The 26,733-nt window shown below is 46.5% G+C and overlaps 1 protein-coding gene across 3 annotated transcripts in view; it reads left to right on the top strand.

Moving 5' to 3' along the window:
- The window catches only part of SCMH1 (Scm polycomb group protein homolog 1), a 1,232,539-nt gene that overhangs the window by 87,224 nt on the left and 1,118,582 nt on the right, over window positions 1–26,733 (top strand). For all 3 annotated transcript variants that reach the window (XR_011279630.1, XM_069623049.1, XM_069623050.1), the window contains exon 3: window positions 20,458–20,520. Coding sequence is in view for 2 of the 3 variants with exons in the window: in XM_069623049.1 (XP_069479150.1) it covers window positions 20,458–20,520 (63 nt within the window). In the remaining variant the exon portion in view is untranslated. The remainder of the gene's footprint in view (window positions 1–20,457; window positions 20,521–26,733) is intronic.

The following is a 26,733-nucleotide window of genomic DNA, read 5'->3' on the forward strand; positions in this document are numbered from 1 at the left end:
AGAGGGCTCCCGAAAGAGGTGCAGAAGGCACTAGAAAAGATGGTGGGGATCGAGGCAAAGGGTTGGACGGAAATTCTGTCTATTATTATCATCCACCATTGTAAATGGTTGAAGGAAAAGGAGAAGGAAACGGTACAGCGAGCGCAAGCAGAGAAAGCACAACTGGTTCAAAAGAAGCCAGCAAAGGTTGCATTATAAGGGGCTGCAGCAGCAATGCAGATGGAAGAGTCGGCAGACCTTGGAGCTAGGCGGATGTACCAGCTGGACAGGTGGGTACCAACCTCAGTATCAAGAAGGGTTCCCAGGGGGGGTTTTCAACGGTGGAGAGGGGGATTTTCGGGGGCCCAGGGAGGCTGAGGAGGTTTTGGAAGAATGGGTCAGCGAGGAGGATTAACGGGCCAGTGTGGACATGCGGACGGATGGGCCATTTTTCAAGACAATGTAGGAACAGGCAGGTGTATGCATATCCTCATAATGCCTAATGGTGACCAGTTACCGGCACAAAGGGACGCTGTAAACAGGACTACGTAGCTAGAGCCTATGCAGTGTTCGAGCTTTTTAAGGCATAGGAGAACACCTTAACAAGCCAGCTGTGCGGGGGGTGTTTCGTAATTCATCATTTCTCAAGACTGTCATGGCGACAAGATGTTTCTTAATTGGCGCCGATACCTGAGACTAAACAATCCTAGTTTAATAGAATTAAACTCCTACACACGAAGACTTTTTTGCTACTCCTGCAACTACTTACAAGTTGGCTGTGAGGTAACCCTTCAAGGTTGGCGTCACACAGCGATAAGAGCCTTCCTCAAAGAATTGCCCCCCCTCCCTTGCACCAAGTTACATTGTCAATTTTTGGAAGTTCTCAAATAATTGTAATGCCAATTGTTGTTTATAGTACATCACCCCTGAAGAATTTCCCGTTAACAACCCTCTTGAAGGAGAATGGGAATGAAACATGTCGGGTTTTTTTCTGTGAGAAAGATGTCAGTTACAATAAGGCATTTAGAACTGCTTTGGGTCCAGACCCAATAATTGGAAATTATCATTCACTAAAGAGATCCAAATTAGACATCCATAATGTGGGCTAATCCAGGATGCTAATGTTTTTTTAATATATTTATGTCATAAGTATTGTTTAGCATGCAATTGGATGTTTTCGTTTTAGTTGTGTAATAACCACCACAAAGAGCAGTATTCGTAATAATAATTGTTTTTCTGCTTTCTTGTTGTTCCCTCCACCCCCCTTTTTTTTTTTGGTGGCAGTGGTTTCTTGACGTTCACACGCAACTCTAGAGTCCTATCTCAGGACTTCTCTTGTCTTCACTTATTCTTTACTAGCTCTGCATTCAGTCATTGTTAGTTTCTACTCAAATATACCAGGATTATTGTGGTTGGTATGCTGTTTTTAAGGAAAGAAAATCAAATGGAGTTTTATAATATCTAATTTTGTAATAAAGCATAACTATATATATATATATATATATATATATATATATATTTCCCAATTATAGTTGTAAGTGTAATTTGTTGCAACTAAGGAGGGTAAGCAGTAAGGTTTTCAAATATTTGAATTTGGATCCCTAAGGGAGTTGTGGTGAGAGGAGCTAGGTCCCTTCTGTTTTAGACAACACGAGTATTTTTTGGGCACTGTCCTAGACCTCTCCAAAATAAAAACCCAGTCCTTCTCTAGTTCTATGGTATGCATATCCTCAACAACAGATGTATCCTTATCCGAGGTCGAGTCATACCCCCAGTCATATGGACAGATGCCCCTTGTGGTTTATTATGGTGTACCAATGCCCACGGCTCCGCCCACTCCCCCACCAACATTCCTGCATTTACCCTCCCAGGAGCTAGTAATCTGCCTCCATACACTGTACATCAGGGACAGCAACAGGGCTCCCATATCCCGAGCAATAATGTTCCAAGCGGCACAGCGACTCACTATCAGGGAGCCACTGTGGTCAGGGGAAACCCATTTGTCTTTCCGGGGACAAACATGTACCTGGGTTACGACAGCCCACAGAGAGCCTTAGCATGTTCCGTTCTATCAGTCACTGTCGACCCAGAAGTTGAACCCTTGGTAGGCATGGTGTTAACAAACCAACCATTCATTTTCATGGTAGATAAAGGCGCGACTAAATCATGCATTAGTAAGGGAGCATTCCCTCTGTCAGCTGAGCTTATGGAAATGCAGGGCTTCTCTGGTGCAGTTCATTTGGTTCCTTCCACAAAGAAATTACCTATTACAATAGGGGGCAGCAAGGTGCGGGCTCCCTTGTTCTATTTCACTGCAACTCCAATACATTTGTTGGGAAGGGATATTTTGAATAAGCTCAGCATGACCATCTTGTTCACAAAAGAGGTGTGGTGTGTTCCACGCCCGGTATGTGTACCGTGAGGATAATGTTGACTTTGCATGCATTAGGCATTGAGTCTGTGGCAAGAGGAATACCAGTGGCCCCTGATTTGTTTCTATATGGCATTACCATACTACTGAGTGCCGTGCCACAAGTGGTGAACAAGTATTGGCCTGTACCCTGAGTTTATTTTCAGGCCCGCCCAGCCTCCAGAGATAGTTGCAGGCAACATCATTGAACTGGATATAGTAGGAGTTCTAGTGGCGGAAGACAGCGGTTGATTCCAACAACGAGGACGGGCCAAAGGTCCTGTGCATTGACTCTACAATACCAATGAAAAATGTCTCTGATTAGGAGTTGTTTGAGAACAGAGAAAAGGAGGGAGAAATAATACTGGAAGTGTGTTCCTTGTGAAATCATGATCCAGTACAGACATGTAATGCGTCTTCTGCTACTAGTATGGACTGCTCCTTTATTTACCTCTACTGATTTCACCAAAGTTTCTGAAAAATTGTGGACGAACAATCCACATGACGTGGGACTTTTGAAAAGTGTCACGCTGATACGGATCACCCTGAAATCTGGCATTGTGTTGCACAAGTTAAATAGTATCCTTTATCAAAGGTAGCAGAGGAGTGGATTTATGATACTAATGGATATTTTACATCAGGGCATCATAGTACCGTCAAATGCACCCTGTAGCACAGCTATTTATCTGGTTCAGTCAGAAGATGCTGGTTGGAAGATGACTGAGGATCTGTGCCCTCTTAATGACATTGTACAGGCATAATTTCCAGTGGTCCCAAACCCTGCTACAATACTGTGCGATGTACCTGTTGAGGCCACCCATTTGACTGTAATGGATCTGAAAAATGCTTTCTTCTCAATGCCCTTGCATCCTGACTAACAGTATCTCACTGACTGTGTTTGCTGGAAGCAGATTCAAACATACTAGGCTTCCTCAGCATCCTGGTGTCCCTTTTCTTTTTAGAGATACCCCTCTCCTTGCAATATTTGCGTGTTCACCCCTTTGGGCTACAACCTCTTGAAGTGTCTCTGTAAGGTTATGTTTCCCCAATACTTTAAAGGAAACCAAATGTCTCTTCTCTTGATCTTGACTTTGTGTTCTCGTGCTTCCTTATTTGCCCCAAAAGGTATTCTCGTGCTTCCTTATTTGCCCCAAAAGGACATGCTTTACACAAATCTTCTCTTGGTCTTTATAGATGCTTGCTCACAAATGCTTGCTGTGTCACTGGGACGAGTAGGCCGAGTCCTGTAGTTATTCTTACTTTTTATAAGCACTTGTCACTGAGACGATGTGTCACTGAGACAATGTTGTGCCACTGAGATGAGTAAGCAGAGTCCCGTACAAGGCATACATTTGTTTTCCAAAATTGATTAGCAGAGGTTACTAAACAAAACTATTTTGATTAGCAATCCAACATATATGATTAGCACATTTGTGTAGCTTCAGTGTCAATCGGAGCTGGTGAAAGGCATCTGTCTCTGTGCGGCAGCAGTAGAGGATCTAAGGGCCTTGTAGCATTGCTTTGACACCAGAGCTAGGAGGGGATGCCTTTTTAAAATATATTACTGGATATCGTTAGCATTGCAAATTCAATAGGGCTTCCCATTAGGGCCTAGCAAATAATTAACACTGTGTGATTGACAGAGCATTTAAATGGGAAGCTCCTCATTAGTGAAGGTTCATTTAGTAACCATCGTTTCTGACAAGTGTTTTCCTTCACATAATATTTAATAGCAAGCAGCATGACTGTCAATCAACGAATATAAGAAGGGGACTTTATGATACTTAAATTGTGTATGTAAAACTTGAAAGTACATTTCCAAAACTCAGATTGTTTTTTAGCCTCTCATTACTTGGCGTTCTGGTTCTTATACTTGTCCATTCAAGAATACAAAAAGAAAACTATGCCCATACTCTGTGTTAAACATATTTCTCTGTGGATGTATACATTTTTCAGGTTGGGCCATTGGTATTTTTTGTACGTTTTTTAAGTCATCTCTTCCAAACCGAGCATTCTTGAAAACGAAACACTGTATTTCTACCAATTAGAGCTGCAAAGATCTGTGGTTTAAATCCCATGTTGGAAACTGGTCTCAAATTAACTGAAGTGTATGATCCTGGGCAAAACATTTTATTTTACTCGTGTTGTTTACCAAGTCCCCAGAAGCCATTCAGTTGAAATGTGTACACTATACAAAAGAAATACTCTCTCACTCATGGCACCGCTTTATAAACGTGTTCATAACAGCGCAAATTGATGTACTGCACATCTCAAAGTTATTTTTGTCACTTGACTGACTTAAAGGAAATTCTTACGAACGTAATTTGAGTTTCAAAGACTAGGATGCCATTTTCTGTGATCACTTCCAGCAACGTCAATACGCATGCAAGTTGGGGAGCCTTTTTGTCTGTGCAGAGCCACACAAATCATAAACCTGGCCCTGCTTTTAATGGCAAGTAAAGTTCACATTTGTATGGAAGGGTAGTTGTCAGCATGCAAATGGTCTATAAACGTGCCTATTTATGGCATGTACATACATTAAAGATGACTAATCTACGCTGTGCACATTTGATATGGCCGTAAAATCTGGCATTAGCAGGGTTTACCATATTCTCCGATTTGGGAGCTTTTATCAACTGAAGAAGGTGCAGAAATGGTAACATGCACCATCACTGCAGCCGCACATACCTGCACACCACAATCTTTCCTATGCACAAGCAATTCAGACTTTCAGATGCACATGTCGGGCCGAGTTCCATGTGTACACACAGCCTTTCACGTGCACTATAACATATCCTATACACAAACTATGGCCTTTCACATGCAAGCACAGATTTTCACATGTCCACCCTTGTCCTTTCACATGCATGCACTCCACATACTTTAAATGAACACACATCAGCCAATAACACAGAGGGCAAAGTAGAGCTCAGAAAAGTTGGACCGAGAAGACAGGCGAGTTAAAAGAAAATTAATTTAGTAGGCAGAGAAGGTGTCAGAGGGATAGATGAACGAACGTTAACTGAGAAGAGATGTGAGGAGAAAGAGAGGAGAAATTATAAGGGTAAGAGGGATAAAAGGGAGAGGAGAGCAAAAACAGGGGTATAAAAACAAGAACGTGTGAAAAATTTGATAAAAATGAAATAAAAGCAAAACATTCTGGGGAATAGAGCAAGGAGGAAATACAAGTGAATGTTTAACCCATTTTGCAGCATCTTGACAGCAGCGCCCTCCCAGAATTTACAACCAGGGACACAGAGGGGCTCCCACGCAGCAGTAACTCTTATCTCCAGTTTGCATCTGCCAGTATGATCATTAAAAGTATGCACTTTGGAGTTGATCTCTAGCCCGAGTCTTGGAGCATGGTGCACTGAAAAACAAATGTGACTTTCTCTCTAATCATTTTGCAGTTAGTGCGACATGGTTTATAAAATGGAATGCAATTAGTCATTATTACATCTTGAAATGCGATGTGATACCGCATATTTTATGCCTTGCCGTAGTTAGTCTCACACTTAGTCATTGGGACGAGTAGGCAGAGTGTGTCCCTGCTCCCCGTTTCCCTCTGAGTCTCCCGCCTTTCCCGTTACCTTTTTGGCTCACTGGCTAGCGTCACTGGATCTCACTCGTAGGGCACGCCAGCTCTTCCTGGTTCGCTCTGTGTCATTTCTGGACTGAACAGTCCACCTTTCCTAGGTCACGCCGCTGCTCACTTGGTCCTCCTTTCTTCTGGGTTCTCTTCCCTTTCACTATATGTATCTCATGTTTCCTTGTGACTCAGCAGAACTCACTAGCCAGATATTTGCAACCAAGGCCTGCCCGGTCCTCCGCAGCTCCCAGCTCTTCCCAAGTTCGAACCTTGCAGGCTTCGCTTTCCATCTTCAGTCCTTCTTTTATTTTTATATTGAAGCGCTGAGTCCGCCCCAGCGTAACATCAAAGTATTTTTCTGTCTCTGATGTGTAATATCTCCCTTACTCGTCTGGGCTCCTTAATCACAGTTCGATTAACCTTAGAGCATGCAGTAATCTGTATTACTCGCCCATCATCTCTCTTCCTTGTCTCAGTGGTTTTGTCAGACATTTCTTCACTATGAATGTAAGGAGAACATTAGAATAACAAAAAGTTTGTTCTGGATGCTATTGATGGTTGAACAGAGATTCAACATTAAGGAGTTCCTTAATGGAATGGGAGGTCCCACTGACCGCCACCCATAGGGGGAATGTTGCATAACTGGCTCACCTCCCTAGCCTCACAAGGAAAGGCTCCCCTCTGGGTCGTAGTGACGAAACCGTGCGACCCATCAACGTTTATTCTGAAATCTGTAAAGTAGTTTAGAGATTATCGCCAGTTCTGTTGGTGAAATATGTGCCATTGTTGAGAGCGGGGCTATAAACTTTTAACTTGTATAGTTTTCTGGTGTTGTATCGTAGGCAAACATCTTTTGAAACCTCTTTGAGGAGTCCGGAATGAGACGCGGACATAGAGGACTCATAGGCTTGGCTATAAACCTTTATTCAAAATCAAAAGGGCTGGGGAAATGCCATACTATCCCTATTCTATGAGGGATTTCCCTACCTCAGCCAAAAACAAAGGGATCTGTCTTTTGTCAAGATGTCCAAGGTAAAAATGTGTCCTGTGTATGAAATCCTGTTATGGCCCTCACACTCTAAAAATTAACTCTGGATATTCTATCTGGATCTCAAGGTGCATAGATGTTCTAATTCAATGAAAATATATAACTCCAACCAAAAGTTCCAAGCAAACAATGTTTACAGTGCCAAGGAATGGCTCCCTTCCCCAGGTTCCTGATACCAATTGGCAAGTTTCCTATTGCCCAACATGATGACATGATGATACAGGCGTCCTTGCCCCTTAGGAGACTTCGAGGAGGACATTATCACACTGCTTTCAGATAATACCAAACCAACGTCACAAATTTTAATACTAGGTGACTTTAATTTAGGACTATCTGACCCCAACAACCAGGCTGCTAAATCCCTGGAAGAATCCCGAAGTGAACTGAACTTCACACAGAGAATCAACCAACCTACCCACATGAAAGGAAGAACACTGGATTGGTTGACGGACCATAACTGTGCCACGGTAATTACCGCCATTGAACCACAAACTTGGCCCAACCATTCCTTCATCGCTTTCACCATTAATGCTAACCGTCCAGCCCCGGAAACCAAATCCATTGCGCCTCCTCTACTCACTGGAAACAAGCGTAACATTACAGCTTGAAAATTAGCCCCTTTACTGATCGCAATACTAAACGCCAACAACTCTGAAGGTCCAGAAGAACAAATAGATCTCTTCAATAATACCATGACTATGGCCTTAGACTCCATTGCCCCTTTGAAACTCCATAAGAGTAAACCTAAAGACACCATAATACCTGGTATACACCACAACTGAAACCCCCGAGTTCTGAAAAAAGGAAATGTGAGGCTACATGGAAAAACATGCCTTCCAAGGAGAACAAAGATAGAGCCGCATAATTCTCAGCTCCCTACAAAGCAGAGATCATTCAAACTAAACGGGAAACATGCAACGACAGGATCCAAAATGCAAGCTCGAGCATCAAGGAACTATTTGGAATCCTAAAGGAATTAGAATCACCCATCGCTCCGGATGACTCTCACCCAAAAACAAAGCTTGATGCACCGGCATCCAAAACGCCTTGGCCGATAAAATGACCACCCTCCAAAAGAAAATTGCCTCCAAGAGACTTAATATCAATGGCATTGACACAGCTCACAACCAGGACACCACCTTCCATACCAATACTCTACCAGAATTCAAATTCGCCCAAGTCAACACAACAGAGGTCCCAAAAATCATTAACTCTCTGAAACCTTCACGCTGTCAAGGTGACATTTGCCCTGCCAAAATTATAAAAGATGCAGTGAGAAATCTCACTCCTTTCATCACCAGGTTAATAAATGCCTCTTTTACATCATGCCAGGTTCCCACCAACCTGAAAGACGCATGGGTACTACACCTGCTTAAAAAAAAAGCTTCTCTCGACCCTACCATCCCAACTAATTACAGGCCAATGACCACAGTCCCTTTCCTTCTCAAAATCATTGACAAGGCAGCCTACCTCCAAATCCAGACCTACCTAGGGATCAACAATCTCCTAGGGCTCAGACAATCCGGTTTCAGACCCCCTCATGGGACCGAAACAGCGCTACTAGATCTGAAAACGCAAATAGACCTAATAAAAGACAACAGACAATGTTCTGCTATTGGACCTCTCCGCTGCCTTTGATCTGGTTGACCACGAAATACACTTTGTGAGCATCTGTCATCAGCAGCGAACTTCTCTCCGGAGGCTTCAATATGGATTAAATCCTTCTTAAACAACAGAATGATGAGAGCATTCTCTCCATCAGATGCAGCCGATCCCATCCCGACCCCATCCCTATCACTTGCGGTGTGCCACAAGGCTCCTGCGTTTCCCCCACATTATACAATGTGTTTACCAAACCCTTATTTGACACCCAGATACTGATCCCATAATCTGGAAACTACGACTCTGAAAATGACCTACTAAATAAAATCTACCTCGTCAATCAGGCATGGATTGCCACCCATAGCTTGTGCCTGAATGACAATAAGACTGAAATTCTTATAATAGGCGCCCCTATTTATCTCGGGGCGTGGCTAGCCAGCCATCGGAATAGGCTGCATCTCCTGAGAGCTCTGTGATCCGCTATTTGATCCTTGGAAGCGCGTACAGGCCAACATCTGTTTCCAGCCCCAAAAGTGTACTAAATGTGCATGAACACGCTGGGAGTGAAATACGCTAGTCGACTGAAAGTTCGAGGCAGGGTAGCAGTAGTTATGCTACTTTGTATCCCAGGTCGGGCCTGCGAAATGGACATCAAGATGGCGGCGACCTGAGAGAAAGGGATCCATCTTTGAGGTCTCCATAACGGACGAGGAGCGCGCCCCAGAGGAAGAAGCAGCTGGCACTTTGGAGGCTGGCAGCTGGAACAACGGTATGAAATTAGCCCATGAGCGGTAATAATAAAGGGATGGTCGGCAATCCTAAGGGTTTGCATGCCGAAAACAAGCGCAGGAGCGCACGCACGCATGCGAAACACAGAGCAACTCAGAAGGAGGCCAGCTGGACCCGGACCCATAACCCTGTAGAGGTGAGGACAATGCCACCGGGGCACAGTCAATGCTGATAGCCCCTACAGCAAGGCAAACTCGGCAGGACAAAGTAGCCCTAAAGCAGCAGCACTCGCATGGCACAGTGCATGGATAGCACTGTGAGAGCAGCAAGGGCAACATACCATAGAGGCGGCGGAAAGTAAAAACAATCCACAACATCTACAAACAACGGAAAGTAGGATCAACGTGCAAGCAGCATAGATACACGACACAGCACATGAGAAAAGACTGGTAACACTGTGACTGAAATAGAAGTGTCAGTGGGTCAAACCCCAAGTTACTATGGGCAACCCCTAGAGGGGTAGGTGAGCACAGCGAACGCCGTATGGCAAAGGCACACAAGGCGAGACCGAAGGAGGCATGGTGGAGCCCGCAGTGGGCAGCATGACTTTGAACCACAGACAGCCAAGCGCACTACCATGAGATACCGGATCTGAGACTGGCCTTCCAAATAGGGTGGACTGGTGGAAGGGCCGCAGAGAGAGAATAGCCACCCGCAAAGGATTGGCAGACAGAGACCTACGGCGAGGTTGCATAGAGGCCACGGAGGCAGGGGTCCGCAAAGGCAAAGAGCTGCAGCTGAGGCCTGGCCACGTAAAGGTCCCAAGCCCAGCAGAGTGAAGCACGCACATGTAGACGCTAAGCACACAAGGCATAGGATTGCTTCCCAGGAGGGACGGACCCAAGCCACAGGCAAAAGCGAAGCTAGAAGCACCATTATTGGTAGCCCACGGAGGAAGCGAAGCGGCGCACCACCACAAGAACCGAGACACTAAGGCATACGGGGACGCCCACAGCATGGTCCAAAAGGAAAGCAAAGGCAAAGCGAAGCAGCCGACCATGGATAAATTTACCAAAGCACAGCACCCCACAACCTTGCCAGCACAGTCCGTGACGATGGTGCAAGAGAATGCGAACTCGCCGAGAGATGATCGAATCCTTGAAGCTGTCACGGAATTGAAATCCTTGTGGTGAACGGCAATGGCCGAGCTCAAAGAGGCGCTGGAACAGAAGATGGACGCTGTGGGAATCTATGTCAATTTACTGAGGCAAGATGTGAGGGTGGTGACAGACCGAACAAGTGGCTTGGAGAGTGTGTAAATACAAATGAGGAACTAAGTGCCGCCAACGTGAGAGAGGTCCATTTATTGAAACGTTCGCACAATAAGCAGGCAAACCACATCTGTGTTATGAACTATTAGCAACCAAGTGGAACCCAGAGTTGGTCCAGTTGGCAGAAGCCAGAACCTGCGGTATGAACTAAAAAGTAAATAATTCTAGCTGGAGTAGAGTCAAGGCTGTGAAAGAAGACCGTAGGATAGAGCGAAAATAGACACTCCCTGCCTAATGTGCACTTTCAACTAGGTTGCGGTGTTACGCCTGTCTAATAGTGACAGAATAAGAGTAAAATTACCAACTTTTATAGTATGTAACACATTCAGCCTTGTAAATCCTGTACCACTCTCTTCCATTTGGATATATCTGAATTGGAAGGGACTAAAGTAAAAAGGGAAAACGCACCAGGGAAGATGAAGAGGTTATTTTCCTTTTTAAGCACTCGTGGGGCATCTAATGGGATGACAAAATCTTTAATAACCCATCGATTGTCACACTGACCCTGGATTGCTAAGGTTAAAAAGACACACATACAAAGAAAAAGGAAACTATCCTTTTTCTTAGAACACAAAGACAATACAGCCACTACTTCCCATCTAGGGCTAGTTGTTACTGAGGCGAAGTAGGACAATGTAAAAAAGGTTTCCTCAAACTCTCAACAATAGGCAAACTGGCGCCTTTTTAAGTGTAGCAAACACAGTCAACCGGTTTCAGTGGCACAACTTCGATAGTCACATTGATCAGGACAGTCTTAGGTTCCTCAAAGCTGGTATATTGCATACTTTGATAACCAGTTTGAGAAACAAAATACGGTAGATGGAATGGTACTTTACCACCTTGTCGTATATTGAAACAACAGGTGGCCAATCTGGGAAACCGGCAAGAGGAAGCGCAAGGGCGTGCGAGACGCAGTAAAAAACGAGTGGTGGGCCTACCGGAAGGAGAAGAAGGCACGGACCCCACGGACTATGTTGAGAACATGATACTCCAAGAAATAGGAGCTGGTAAACTCTCCCAGGGCGTCGCGGTTGAACGGGCATGCTGAGCCCAGACGAGAAGGCCTCAACCAGGGGCTCTGCCCCGCGCTATTATTGCAAAAATATTGAATTATAGAGATTGAGAAAAGATCCTAGAATTCTTCCGGAAAGGCAGAACAATAACCCGAGCATCAGCAACGATCACGGCCTACCTGGACTACACTATGCTGATGCAGAGACAACGATATAGCTATGTGACAGTCAAGAGGAGATTGCGTACAGCTGGGCCGAAATATATGCTCCTATACCCTGCGAAACTAAAAGTCTTGCACAAGGGTAAAGCCCACTTTTTTGATACCCCGGAGGAAGCGACAAGCTGGCTGGACACGCACGTATGCCCAGAGTCGGAAGGGGACCAGGATCGAGATGGACAGGCTAAGTGAGCCGACGGCATGTGGGCTAAAGAGAGGGGAGAGACATTGCAGGGGTAAAGGGGCAGAGATTGTTAAGGCTGGGTGGCAGAAGGGTGGAGACCACCTGCCATATACACTTGCCAAGAGAACATTGTGGACTGGAATATAGTGATGAGTAGCTTAAGACATGTGATGCACAGTGCAGTGACTTATAAATATATCAGAGCCACAGGACACATGCGCTCTACCCCCATTAGGAGAAATAGTAGGTGTGCCGATGGGGCAGCATCTCCCTACTGGGTCCCAAGTACAGGCAGCACCAAGAAAGGGGCTAGATGTGGGGGAGCCTGAGATCCAGGGATGGAGCTGGGCAACAGTTGGGAGGGGAATGGGAGTGTGGGGTGTTGGGTGGTAAGTTGCGGCTGGGAAGGGTGGAGGGACGGATGGAAGTAGGGGTAGGGGTAGTGGGGGGGGGGGAGTGATATGTTGGGGCAGGTTGGGGAACAAGCTTATATACACGAGTGATGACCTCCGAGCAGTGCTTGGAGATAGACAAAGGAAGGGGCGGGATGCAACAAGGCTATGGGGGACCTGAAGGTAATCACCTGGAATGTCAGGGGGCTCAATAGCTACTTAAAAAGAAACAAGGTCATGATGTACCTGCGCAGACAGAAGATGGATATAGCTCTGATACAAGAGACTCGCCTCACGAGAGAAAAACTAGAGGTGGTAAGAAAGAAATGGAGAGGGACCATGGTGGGGGCTATGTACTCTGCCTATGCTAGAGGGGTGATCACCTGGGTGGCACCACATGTTCCATTCCAGGTACTACAATCCACAGCGGATGCTGATGGGAGGATGGTGGCAATAAGGGGGCTGGTAGAAAATAAAGAAATATGTATTCTAAATACATATGCCCCGAACCAGGACACAGTGGCATACTTCAAGACACTGTACAACACAAAATGAGCATGTAGCTAGGGGAGGCGATGATTTGGGGGGGGATTTCACATGTACGGTAAACCCGAAACTAGACAGATCAGACGGCAAAATAGACAGACCAACTCCCGCTGCTAGGGCGCTGCAGTCAATACTGACATTTCGAGCTGGCTGACGTTTGGAGGGTGCACCACCCACAGGATAGACAGTACTCTCATTATTCAACCTCGCAAAATTTGCATACTAGGCTTGACTACATGTTCGCCACACAGGAGCTGATGGCGGAAATAGCACTGACTGAATATAAAACGAGGGTCTTGTCAGACCACTCGCCATTGATCCTGAGGTGGCAATACCGGCCCCCAAGAGCTAGGATTCCAATGTGGCGACTCGGAGCTGAGGCACTAAAAGATATAACAGTTAGTGAGGACCTAAGAGAAGAGATTACACCCTATTTTGATACTAACACTGGGAGTGTTGAGTCAGCCGGTACGCTCTGGGAAGCCTTCAAAGTGGTAGTAAGAGGGATAGCAATAGCCAAATACAAAGGACTACAAGGAGGGATTCTAAAAGAACTGCAGGAAACTGAGGCAGAATTAGAAGGGGGCCTAGGTAGAGGGGGGTACCAAGGAAGAGGCTGAACCCATACTTAAATTGCAACAGAAATGCATGGGGCACTGGGAGAGGCTATGCAAGCTGAACTATAAAAAATATGTAGAGAGACCGCATGGGGGAGGGGACAAACCGGGGAGGATATTGGCATGGTTCTATAAAAGCGATGCCCCAGAACCACAATTCGGGAGATAGCAAGAGAAGATGGGCAAATAGTGGACACCCAAGAGGGCGTGAATTGGGAGTTCCTGGGATATTCCCAACAATTGTATGGGGACGTAGAGCGAAACGACCGCAGGAAAATATGGGAGACCTTGGAAGACATAAGCATGCCACGAATTAGCATAGAGGAGCGAGATGAATTGGATGCCCCTATTATCCTAGAGGAACTGGAAGTGGTGGTACGTCAGCTACCCACTAGTAAGACCCCAGGGGCCAACGGACTCCCTAGTGAATTTTATAAACCATACAGCGGGGAGCTACTCTCCCCCCCTTCCCCGCTCTTGGAAATGTTGAACGAGTCATATGACACAGGAAGATTGCCAGAATCCCTAAGAGAGGCGATCGTTATTCCTCTCCCCAAACCCAATAAGTTGGGCAAAGATTGTGGATCCTACAGACCGCTATCGATGCTTAACCAAGATAGTAAAATATTCACGGTGGTACTGGCAAATAGAATGAAAGGGATCATTAACAAACTCATACACCCGGATCAGACTGGATATGACCCTCACAGGAACATATCTGATAACCTTAGGCAATTGCATCGAGTCGTAGAACAAACGAAAGGGGACACTGGTGAGATAGCGATTGTATCACTGGATGCAATAAAAGCCTTTGATTCAGTTAAATGACCTTGGCTGATGGCAGCTCTGACCAATTACGGGATAGGGCCAGGGTACCTTAAATGGGTCAAATTACTATATAGTTCAGCGCTGGCCAGAGTAAAAATGGGAGCGATAATAACGGAGAGGTGGCAACTCACTAGGGGCACTAGACAGGGATGTCAGTGGTCCCCGATGTTATACATCCTAGCGCTGGAACCTCTGGCGATATACTTGAGGCAGCAATACGATATAATAGGGATTAACATTAAAGGGGAGCCGCACCTAATCTCATTGTATGCAGATGACATGCTGCTCTATTTACGGTACCCTGAAGAGAACCTCCAGTATCTCCTGGAGGTGATGGAGCGATTTGCGTCGCTATCAGGTATAGCGGTGAACCCCAAAAAGTCATGCATATTTCCTCTGGGCAGGTATGTGGGGACCCCACGAGACCAGCTACCAATCCTCCAACTACCATGGGAGACAAACACGTTTAGATACCTCGGGATAGACCTTTACCATACGGTGGAGGCAGAACATCAATACAATACTGAGAAGGCGGTAAGAAACATAGAAAATAGCATGCGGTTCTGGGAGAAACTCTCCTTGGCAATGATGGGGAGGGGGGCAATGCTGAAGATGGTGGTTCTGCCAAGATTATTACACTACTTTGGGAATATACCATATTTGATACCAAGGCAATTTATTTATTTATTTATTTAGTTAAACTACATAGCATATGCAGGGACTTCCTCGGGCATGGGACGAGGAATGGAATAGCCCTCTGGAAGCTACAAAACATGTATGAAAGAGGGGGCATAAAATTGCCAAACTATGAGATACACTATCTAGCTAGCCAACTACAATATGTGGCTAAATGGCTATCAGAAGATCCAACCTCAGAATCCAGATTGTTGAGACTGGAATGTGCCCCGTTCTTCCTGAAAGAGGTGATATGGCTGCCAAAGAGGAGATGAGAGAACGCCCAGAGATGTTGACCTTGGGATGGAAGGTGTGGCGTAGAGCCTGCCAGGTCATGGAAAACCCAACCCTGTGCACCCCGCAAGCGCCACTAGTCGCACTGACGGGAAAAGATGACCAGTTAATGAAGAAAGTTAGGAAGCACTGGGAGCCGGTAGGGATAGCAACAGTAGGAGATGTAATACAGGAAGGGAGGATCAAGGAATTTGGGATGTTGGTGGAGAAAACGGGGTTGCATAACGGGCAATACATCACATATACTAGAATGAGGAAGCGGATTAAAGAGACATGGTCAGGAAATAATACTAGAGGAGCTACCGTATGCTGCCATAGAAACAATATATGACATAGCAGAAGTAGGGCACGAGATTTCTAGAATATACAAGCTATTGATGTCCAAAGCGGGGAAGGAAGTGATACAATTAAGCCAGGACTGGGAAGAAGAGGTGGGTGCTCCAATGAGTGATGGGATGTGGGAACGGGCCCAAGGATATCACAAAGTGTCGAGGAATGCGAGGTTACATCAAATACAGTTATACATAACCCACAGGGCATATATGACACCCCAAAGGATAGCTAAATTTAAGAACGTGGAAAGGCAAATGTGTCCTAAATGTAGCGAAGAAAATGCTGGGATGACGTACATGTTCTGGGCGTGTCCAGACATTGATAAATTCTGGGAAGAAGTAGCCCATAGATTAGACGTGAAAGGGGTTAATATAAACGTTGAGACAGCGTGGGCATGCCTGATGGGAGGGTTCTGCAGACCACGTAAACCGAAACATGTAAGCAAATTAAAGGATTTGGCGTTAAAGGCAAAGCGCAGAATTGCCATGGGGTGGAAGGCATGCCACAGACCAAGGATAGAGGTCTAGTGGAAAGACCTCCAGAAATGGACTGAAGCTGAAACAGCGGTATGTCAAGACGCTGGTAATACCAGAGGGGAGGAGGAAGCAGAAACTCTGACGGCCTGGAAACAGGTAGTGGCTACACTGTATGGGCCTGCCCAGGACTGGTCAAGTTACCAGGACTCCGTTGAAAACATAGATGAGGAATCCCCTTCGCATGAAGCAGTTGCAGAGCGCGCGGTAGAGTAATCTCGAATGGGGGGAGGGAATGGGGATGCAGTTGACATTGATTGACCTGTGTAAAATTCGGAATATTGTGACATGTACTGCAAGTTGATTGTATGTTTGTTTGAAGAAAATGAATTAAAAAAAACTTTATCATTATGGCCAAGGAAACTAAAACCTTAGGCTTCCACCTCTATTCCGCCTTGAACCTTATGAAACCAGCTAACTCCACTGCGACAGCTACCACCTATACTTGCAAACATATTCATGCATGTAAAAACCCTCTCTCTACTAACAACCGTATGATTTTGGCTCGAGCACTAATCTTGTCTAAACTTGATTATTGTAATGCATTCTATGCAGTAGCAAATAAACAAGTGCTAAAAAAAACTCCAAACCCTGCAAAATAATGCACTAAGAACCGCCTTGGGCATCCCAAGAAAGGACCATATCTCTGAAACAAGAAGCCACAAATGGTTTTCTATCCAGGATATAATCTACTTTAAACTTGTCTCCATCTCCCACGAATGCCTTCACAACGCTGCCCCCAAATACTTGATAGACAAAATCGTTCTGAAAACCTCATCTAGACCTACAAGATCAGCGAACTCCTTCTGCATCATATCACCACGATTCAACTTTAAAAGAGCTGGAGGTACCAGCTTCCCGGTACAAGCAGCCTTGGCATGTAATGCCCTCCCACTTAACCTACGCACTGGCCTAAACCTCCATAGCTTCAGGTCAATACCAAAAATTGTCTCCTCACCTAGGACTACCGCATACATCTAGAAACTAGATTCCACTGGCCCCTTACCGGCACAATTACGCCTGCAACTGTTTTATGTATCACCTTCTCACTGACAAATGTATCTATGCAGACTTAGTTTAGTTTTGCAGCCACTATATTCAACTGTTATTCTTTTCTGCTCTTATTACTCTGTATCAATGTCCATTCATATGTACTTATGTATACTAAGATGTCTTGCCAGATACCTTAGGGTGTGGTGTACTGTATAAATAATAAACAAACAAACTTCCCCCTCTTGGCACACACACAGTTCTCAGGGGAAATAGTTCCTTTCCCAAGGTTCCTTTTTGCAGGTAATGTTCAAAACAAAGAATTGCATTTCAAATTGTTCAAGATCCTACGGCATTTGACGTCTTAAGAATTCTCCTGTAATTTAACACACACCTGATTTGCCTGGTATATTCTTGTGTCAGGACTACTTTTTCTTTTTTTTTTTACATATTTATCTTCACCTGGTATGCTCTCCTGCCAGGACATTCATACCAACACTTTATTACAATTCTCTTCACCTGGTGAACTCTCCTGCAAGGACTTTCATATTATCATTGTATTACAATTCCCTTTTACCAGTGAAACAATACCAGCCCAATTGGTGTATAATTTTTTGAATGGTTCTCTTCATATGTAGGGCTTTTGCCCCTCTCTCAAGTTCATTCACCTTTACTCTGTTTTCTCTCTCGGTCCTTTTAAGATGCAGGTTCAATGACCGATTCATGGAATCGCTTGTGGGTCTTTTAGCTTCTTCACATACTTCACTTACTTGTGGTATATAGTTTTTATATGTATAAGCGTCTTCACATGTTTCATATTGCAGAGCACACTTTCAGGCAACCCGGTAACCGTCTGCGCTTCCATGGGCTTACCTGGTGCTGCAAGTGTCTCTCGCGCCTCTCTGCTTCTGTTTTCGTCAGATTGTGGATTGATGTTCAACCTGTCACCCGCTGCGCCTCTGCCATGCCGCTCTTCGATTTCTGATGCCTTTCCCTCACGTGCAGCACATCCTCTGCCCTCCGGTTCCTTTTCCTGCTGGGCGGATTAGCTTCGGCAGCATTTTCCCACCAGGTAGCCCTGGCAGTGTGCCAATACCTCCCCATAGGGAAAAACTAAAACACAGCCCAGCCAGAACTCCTGGATGGTTGGAGGTGATATCCCCAGCCTGAGCATCTGTCTCACCATGAAGGTCTACCGTCTCTAAGCACAGCGGCAGTCCCAGGGATCCCCGGCAGGGAAATTCTGTGATGCAACCCAGCCAGAGCTCCAGGATGTTTGGGAGTCATGTCCCTGACCTTCGGTGGATGTCTCCCATGTGGGTTGAATGTCCCCAAGTCAAGCGGAGGTTCCAGGGAGACCAGTCAGGGTCCCGTCCTTTCCCGGAGTGAGAAGCTGCAACGCTGGCCAGCCAGAGCTCTAGGATGGTCGGGGTGATATCCCTGGCCTTTAGCGACTATCTTCTATGTGGGTCAACCGTCCCCAAGCGCAGCCTGGAACTCTGGCTGGGCTGCGTTAGTTTTTCGCTCCGGTGTGGTATGGGGACCCTACCAGGGTTCCCTTGGACTGCCGCTGCACTTGAGGATGGTCGATCCACATGGAAAACACCCGCTCCCAGGGAAACACCAATGTTCTGCTGGCATTGGGGGCAATTTGTGGCCTGACCCTGCAATTATGTCCCAGCCCACCAAAATACCTCCCCAGACTGCCCCCTCCCTCCCACCCACACCACCAACAATCTAGCCCCAGTCCCAGCCACCCCACTGACAATGGGCCTACACTCTAGAATAAAACACACTTCTTACATAACGTAGATGCTTCTCGTGTAAATAAATTAAAAAAATTAACCTGTTAACGAAACAAAAAACATTAATCATCTGTGGTCAGTCCAGCAAAAACAAATCGTAACCATCACACTCCGATCACTGCCTCCCTTTCAAACCATTCCTGGTGGTCTAGTGACCCTCAACCTCCAATAAAAACACATTTGCCCCTCCCATTCCGAGGGGCAGATTACACTGGCAATCCGCCCTCTGGGAGGGCTAAATTACATGCCCCATACATTTGGGGTAGGGAAAGAACCCCCCCTTTTATATAAAACAAATCCCTCGTGGTCCAGTGGGCACCCACCCCCCAGAACAACCCCAACAACAAAGTGTATTTTTTAATGATTTTTTTCGTTTGCTCTTTCCTTAGAGGCAGATGGGCACATTTAGTGTGCCCATCTGCCCCCAGGTTGGGCAAAACGTACTTCCCCATGCTGTAGGGGCAGTAGGGGGCCGCTTATATACTAAGCGACCCTCTCACCCACAACTTCAAAAAAGGATCCCTGGTGGTCCAGGGGCTTGCTGGGCACGGATCAAGTGATCCGTGCCCAGCAATGCTTCAAGGAAGCTACAAAACCATTATATTAAAAAAATAGTCACAAGGGGGCACGGATGGGGTGGTGTTCAAACAGTTAGGATGCATGCTGAGCAGTCGAAAAGCAGAGCTTCAGGGTATATGGGTATGGACCACTTGGATTCTTCATTTGGTAATGGTTTAATGCGCTCAGTGTTTCTAACGACACCTCCCTCGATCAAAACGGCATCGGAATGCCAGAGATCTAGGGAGGAACCTGACTTCCATTTCACCGCCGCAGCCACAAATGGTCTTTTCTTAAAGGAGTCAAATTTCCAATAAATTTTGAAATTACATCAATCACGAACTGTTTAAATATGCACAATTGTATCAAACTGTTCTCTTTGGCCGGAGCATTCTGAAAGCAGTAAAGGGTAGTGCTCAGGCTGGTGTGTCTTTACACTCTAACGCATCCTTCAACAGGAATCTGCTTTGCTTTTAATGTCCAATAAATAAATTAAATATCATACAAGTACTGGAAGTCTACCCAGAACCAACAAATGTTTCGTCAGTGATTTCAATTCCTTTCCTATCTGCAACGTTGGGGATTGGCTTGCGTTGATCGTATGTAGTAGGCTTTTATAGCTCTTCTGGTTTCAACTCTTTGGTTGGAGAATAGTCTAGCACCTTGCTTGTTGATTCTTGATCTTCTGTTCTACACCACCTACCCCGTAGTTTAATTTGCACACATTTTGTAAAGTTTGACATATCAAACCACTAAATTAATGCTTTATTTTTTCATAATTAGACTGGAAAGATGGGAGAAGGCATAGACCTGGCCGCCCATCAGAACCACCAGCCCAGTACCAAGGTAAGAACACACTTATTATTTATTGCATAAAAGGTCAATGTGCTGCTTTCTCACTATTTCTTCTTTGTGAATTAGCTAGTGGATTAGACTTTGGCTCAGAAATTGACCATAGAACATAATTAAAAGAGATTGGGTGAGAGGGACTTCTGGGTAAACTTAGGTCAAGCAGTCTCCGATTATAGATAGTCGTGGAAATAGACCATTTTTTCTCATTAAGGCACCTTTATGCAAATCTGCTTTTGGAGATCAAAATTCAAGAAATGCTGTGTGAAAAGAGGAGTAGAAACATTATGGCGATAGAATGTATGCAAGGCAGAGATGAATGCTTACAAAGGTCATGGCAACACAAGATGCAATCCCTAGATGAAAAATGTAGATGTACTGTTTCTTCCACTATTAGTGCCCTATGGAATGGAACTGGAAACAAAAATGATAGAATTATATTTACTCTTTCCAAGATTTACACAAGGGAAATGCTGGTTTGTTCCAATATTCTGAAAATGTGACATTGGATGCTGTTTCCTTCCTCCAAAATTAACACTGCACCCACCTTTTAAAATAAAGGCCATAGCTAGCACCCTGTCACTCCCAGTGTAAAGCAGACCTCGCATCTAAAAGCATGCCTTCCACCCTTAAAAATAAAAAAATAAAACTGGTGTATTGCACCTGCTGCAACCCTCCAAAAGTAACTTACCTGGTTCCCTGCCTCCCATCCACTCCCCAAAGTGATCCCCAACATTGGACCCTGCTTACCACATGTCCACAGTGCCAAAAGAGGCAGAAAGGACCAAAAGCATGAATATTGAAGAGAGTTTTTAATGGTGAGCATTATAGAGAAAGTTGGAGAAATGTATTTGTGCAGTCTAGGTGTTTTCTACGGAAGCCTGATTGAAGTGAATCTCCAAGACCATTATACTCGAGGTACTTGGTGATCTTGTCGAAGACCACCCGCTTACCGACTTTCAAATGATGGGGAAGGAGAGAAACTGTCCGATTAGTTTGGTGGAAGTTTGGGTCAGGATAGAGTTTCTTCTATAGGAGCAATACATTTGCAGATTTTAAGGAGGTCGGTGAAAGTCCAGTGAAGGGAGAGGTAAAAGAGCTCAGAGATATGGGCAAGTGATTGAGACTAAGCCTTTGACTGTTTAGGGAGCAAAAGGTCCGGTAGGAGCACAGAATGGGTTGGCACTGCGCAAGGATGGGGTGCTTATCCAGTACGACAGTTGGGGGACAGTAAATCAAGCTTGGAGGTGGTGGGGGGTGGACAGAATGATCGTTGGAGAGGGAAAGAGAAGAGGACTGCAAAAGCGTCATGAATTTTAGAGTAATAGTAGTCAGCAAAGTCATTAGCAGAAAAGGAGGAGGCAAAGGATATTGGCCTTGGAGGTGTGAGCAAAGATTGGAGGGTAGGTGGTAGTTTGCGTAGGTGATTGTGAAGGGAGGAGATTAGGTTTCTGAATTAGGAGGATTTTACAGAGTTAAATGCAGAGGTTATTCCAGCAGGAGAATCTTGTAGGCTCAGAGTAGGGAAGGTGTCTGTAACTTGCATCATAGGTCACAGAACTCCTCTGTTTTGAGGGTCAGTCCATATGCACTGTGACCTGTGGCAGGCGTTTTGGTTTGAAGGTCTGAATTTCAGATGTGATCCAAGTATGGGGACAGGGGTGGGAAGGTATGAATGTGCAAGCAGGATAGTGTTGGTTAAATTGAGTCATAAGTGCAAAGTGAAAGCACAGTCAATCAAAGAGGCATGAATAGGAGAGACAAAAGAGAGAGGTCCTCCAGCATCAGGGTAGGCGCAAGAGACCTGAATTTCCTCTGTCATTGGAGAGAGGAGATGAGGTGTTGACGGTGGAGGTACCAAGATGTTAAAGTGAACAATTGAGTGATCATCAGGAGAGGGGTCAATGTTGAGGTCTGAGGAGGAGAGTCATTTGGAGTGAAAGACTGGATCAACAGATTTCCCACCAGGGTGGGGAGGCTGGTCGAGGAGGGAGTAGAGGGTGGGTTCAGGCGAGAAGTTAAGGGCAGGTGACTGCAGAGGGCTTGGGAAGGTTAAAGTCCCCCAGCATAATAATGGGGATTTTGCAGGAAGTGCTTCAAGGAGAAGGGTCAGATTGGGGAAGGTGGAGTTCAGAGAACCAGGTAGTCCATAGAGAGCAGAACAGTGAGAGGAATACACTGTCATCCTTCGCAACCGGTCTGGGAGAGTGGGAGAAGGTAGCAGAGTCAGTGTGGCGATCTGCAAATGTGCCAGTGTCATGAGGGGAGATCCAGGGTTCGTTGATATCAAGAAGTGAAAGTTGAGGGTGATGGGAGTTGAAGTGATGTAGGAAGACTTATTGCAGAGGGATGTGCATTCCAGAGGCCAAGTGAAAGAGTGATAGGAGGTGGGGGAGAAGACAAGCTGTTTTGTGGAAGGCAAGGGGGATATATGTGGTTTTACATCCTTCGAACACAGGAACATCCTATTTGAGGGGAGCTGTGCAGGGGGAAAGGAGGAAGGTGAGGAGGCTGGAGACTGATGCAGAAGGTAGACCAAGTTATGATATGATTTTTATAACTTGCCTGTGCACAAGTGTTTCTAGGCGCCCCAAGGCAAGCAAGGGGATCCAGAAGGAAGACGAGACAAACTATCCTACTAGGCCTTATGAAATTCGAATCGTGCAAATGTGACGAGTACAGGGCAAGCGTAGGGGGCGGGGGGCGCGATCAGGGCATCCTGGATGTGAGTAAGTACAGCCAGGGCAGCGTGGCTCTGCCTAACTGCGCGGTGGGCCAGGAGGCAATGCAGGGAAGACTGGTCATGGAGGAACCTGGTACCCAGCGAGAGACTGAGGGTACCAAGCAACCAGTTGGCGTAGCAGACAAGAAAGTTAGCAAGGAAGCGAGAGAGAGAGAAGGCAGAGGAGAAAAGGCAGGTCTTCAGCTGATTCCGGAATGTCAGGTGGTCTGTCAAGTCTGAGAGGGGCAGGGAGGCCGTAGAGGGAGGCACCTGCAGAGGAAAAGATCTACCACACACTCTGCTTGGAAAAGCGTCTGCTCCCCAGAGAGTTAAAGGTAGCTGAGTGAAGGGCTCTAGAAGAAAGGTATTTAGTGAGATAGAGTTGCATATAGTGAGGCCCCAGCCCCAGAAGGCCTTGTGGACGTAGCAGAGGATCTTGAACTTGATCCTTGCAGCCACCAGGAGCCAGTGGAGAGATTTCAGGGCTGGAGAGATGCGGTCCCTGGGCTTGAGGCCAAGGGTACTTCTTGCATTCTTGTTCTGGATAAGTTGCAGGGGGAAAAGAGTAGAGTTAGGCAGATCGAGAAAGAGGCTGTTGCAGTAGTCCAGCCTGGAGAGAACCAGGGCTCTGGAGACTTTCAAAAGACGGAAGGTGAGAAAAGGTAGAATACCTCTGAGGAGGTGCAGCTGGAAGTGGGCCTTCTTGGAATAGTGTCTGATGTGAGCAGAGAAGGAGAGTGTGGAGTCAAAGATGTCACCAAGGTTTTTAGCCTCACTGGAAGGTGAGGGTAGAGAGCCCAAGGAGGGCAGCCAGAGTGAGCGAGGGAAGGCGGGAGCAGGGGTCCTAATGAGAAGGATCTCCATCTTACTGGCATTAAGGCAGAGATCGTTGGAGGCGCACCAATCCTGAATTGCCGATAGACCATCGGGAATGAGCGAGGAAGGTGAGGAGGCTTTGGGAAGCCTGTTAGAGGGCTGAGTGTCATCCGCATAACACTGAAAATTAGAAGAGAAGGTGGAGATCGGGTGGGCGAGAGGGGCCAGATAGACATTGAATATTCAGGTTGAGAGGATAGAACCCTGTGGAACACCAAATCTGGAGAGAGGTGGTGGAGAGAAAGGACTCAAGTTGGACCTGCAAGTGTTGGTCCAGGAGGAAGGTCAGCCACGCCAGGACCTGCTCCGTGATGCCCAGGTTCTCACAGTCGACTGATGAGGGTGGCGTGATTGGCCATATCTAAAGCAGAGCAAAGGTCAAGGAGGATGAGGACAGAGGGAGAGCTGGATTCAAGATTGGAGAGCAGATCTTCACGAGTGTTCAGGAGAACCATTTCTGTGCCACTGGCTGCTCTAAACCAGACTAATGGTCATGGAGAAAACCAACAGGTTCAATGTGGAGAGTAAGTCGAGTAAGCTGGGAGATGGCAGCTTTCCAGGAGTTTGCCCAGGAAATGAGTGATAGAAATCGGGCAATAGTTTGCCGGACAGGTAGGAACACCAGAAAACCTTTTTTAGGATTGTTTGCACAAGGAAGTGTTTGAGGAGAGAGGGGAAAGATCCAGTGGCAAAAGAGTGATTGAAGAAAACTGCCAAGGCTGGAGCGAGGGTGGAAATGTCGTCCTTGAAAGTTCTGGAAGAGCAGGGGAGCACCTGTTTGGATGACACTTTCATAGATCAGACCTTTCTTGAAAAATCATCAGGCGTTGTCGGAGGTGAAAGAGAAAGGGAGAGGAGAGGGAGAGGTTGCCCAAGGGGGCCTGCGAGAGGGAGAGGGGGAGAGAGATAGAGAGGAGAAAAAAAACAAGATGTCCTGAGTTTTAGTGGTGAAATGAGATATCAAAGCTGTACAGAGGGCCTGGGAGGGAACAGGAGAGGTGGAGACTGCAGTAGGATTGCCCAGCTCCTTGCAGAAGAGTTGAAACGTGTTAGAGGTCGCATAGACTCTGGCTTGAATGTGGACACTCTTGTTGGAGAAGACAGAGAGTCTGTATTACCTTTGGAGCAGGCGGCAGGCCAGTTTGTCAGAGGATGCGCTCAAAGCAGTCCACTTCCTCTCAGGCACCCTACACTTATGTTTCAGGACAGCAAGGTCGGAGTAATACCAAGAGTGGCACTTGGAGGTAGGCTTCAGATGAATTCTCATGACAGGGGCAAAGATGTCCAAGGTGTTGGAGATGGAAGATGCAGGTTAGAGAGAGTTGTGTCAGAGTGAGAATCGGCCACAGGAGTAGGAGGAGCAGAGAAAGTTGAGGCCAAGGTGGCCGCTGACACAAGCTCATGGGCCGAATGACCGCGAAGGAGGGTGGCAGTGCTGGCCAGGGCTTTGCCTGGGGAACAAGAAGTTTCAGGTTGGAGGAGACCAGAAAGTGGTCGTCCAAAAGAGAGGATTAGCGAGAGGGTGGATGTCTAAGGCGATGAGAACATCCAAGGTGTGTCCGGCACAGTGTGTTGGACCCGAGGGAAGAATGGAAAGGGAGAGAGTGTCGCAAAGGTTGAGGAAGAGGGATTCGACGCCTCCATGTGGTTGTTGATGTCTCTGAGAAGAAGTTGAGAGATGGAGGCAAAGAGAGAAGAGAAGGGGAGAGGTCAGTCCATTCGGAGAGGAAGGGGGCGGTCTGGTCAGGTAGCCTGTAGATGGTGGCCACAGTCTGAGGGACCAGGAACAATAGAAAGCCTGCAGACTAGGCATTCAAAGGAGGGATAGGCTTGCGTAGGAATGACACAGGCAGGGACCCACTCAGAAAAGATTAGGGCCACTCCACCTCCGGGCTGGTTTTTCTGGGCTCGGAGAGGATCTTGCAACCCTCATGGAGGAAAGTGTCAAAACCTGTGACTGAGCTGGCCATGAACCAAGTTTCGGTGAGAGCAAGGACATCCAGGTCAATGACTTCGATGAGGTGGCTAATGTCGGAGGAACGTTTGACAGCAGCGCGAGAGTTGAGAGTAGCAATGTGGAGCAGGTTGCCACTTTTGAAAGACTTCTGTAGAATGAGTTACACCCGGCAGAAGCGGCAGAGGAGCTTGAGAGTGGACAGTGGCAGTAGACGGAGGTGGTATAGCGGCCAGGGAGGGGGGGGGGTACAAGAGAGGAGGCAGAGGAGGAGAATGGAGGTTGATGAGGAGACACACAGGTGGTAGCATGTGTAGCAGGAGGAGGGAGGAAGCCTATCAAGAAGGAGGAGAGTGGGTTAAGAGCCCTGGACCATGACGGTACCATTTAGATAGACATTGATGATGGCTTTGAAGGGGGGGGCGTTGCTAACCGCCATGTAAGCAGGACGCTTTCCACACAGCTCCGTATGATGTGCCCTTGATTTTGCTGCAGTTTCGCCCCATCAATACTGCTGAAACTCACCACATCCATGGCTAAATACTCAGAGCGCCTGCACAGAAAGTTGGGGGCCGCTGCGACCTTCCGGCTTGGAGATATTCGTAGTTTGCTGAGATACGCCGGCACCAGAAAATGGCGCCGCCTAGCGGAAGCCGCC

The sequence above is a fragment of the Ambystoma mexicanum genome, chromosome 11, assembly GCF_040938575.1.
Source record: "Ambystoma mexicanum isolate Mex_15411 chromosome 11, UKY_AmexF1_1, whole genome shotgun sequence".
Lineage (NCBI taxonomy): Eukaryota > Metazoa > Chordata > Amphibia > Caudata > Ambystomatidae > Ambystoma > Ambystoma mexicanum.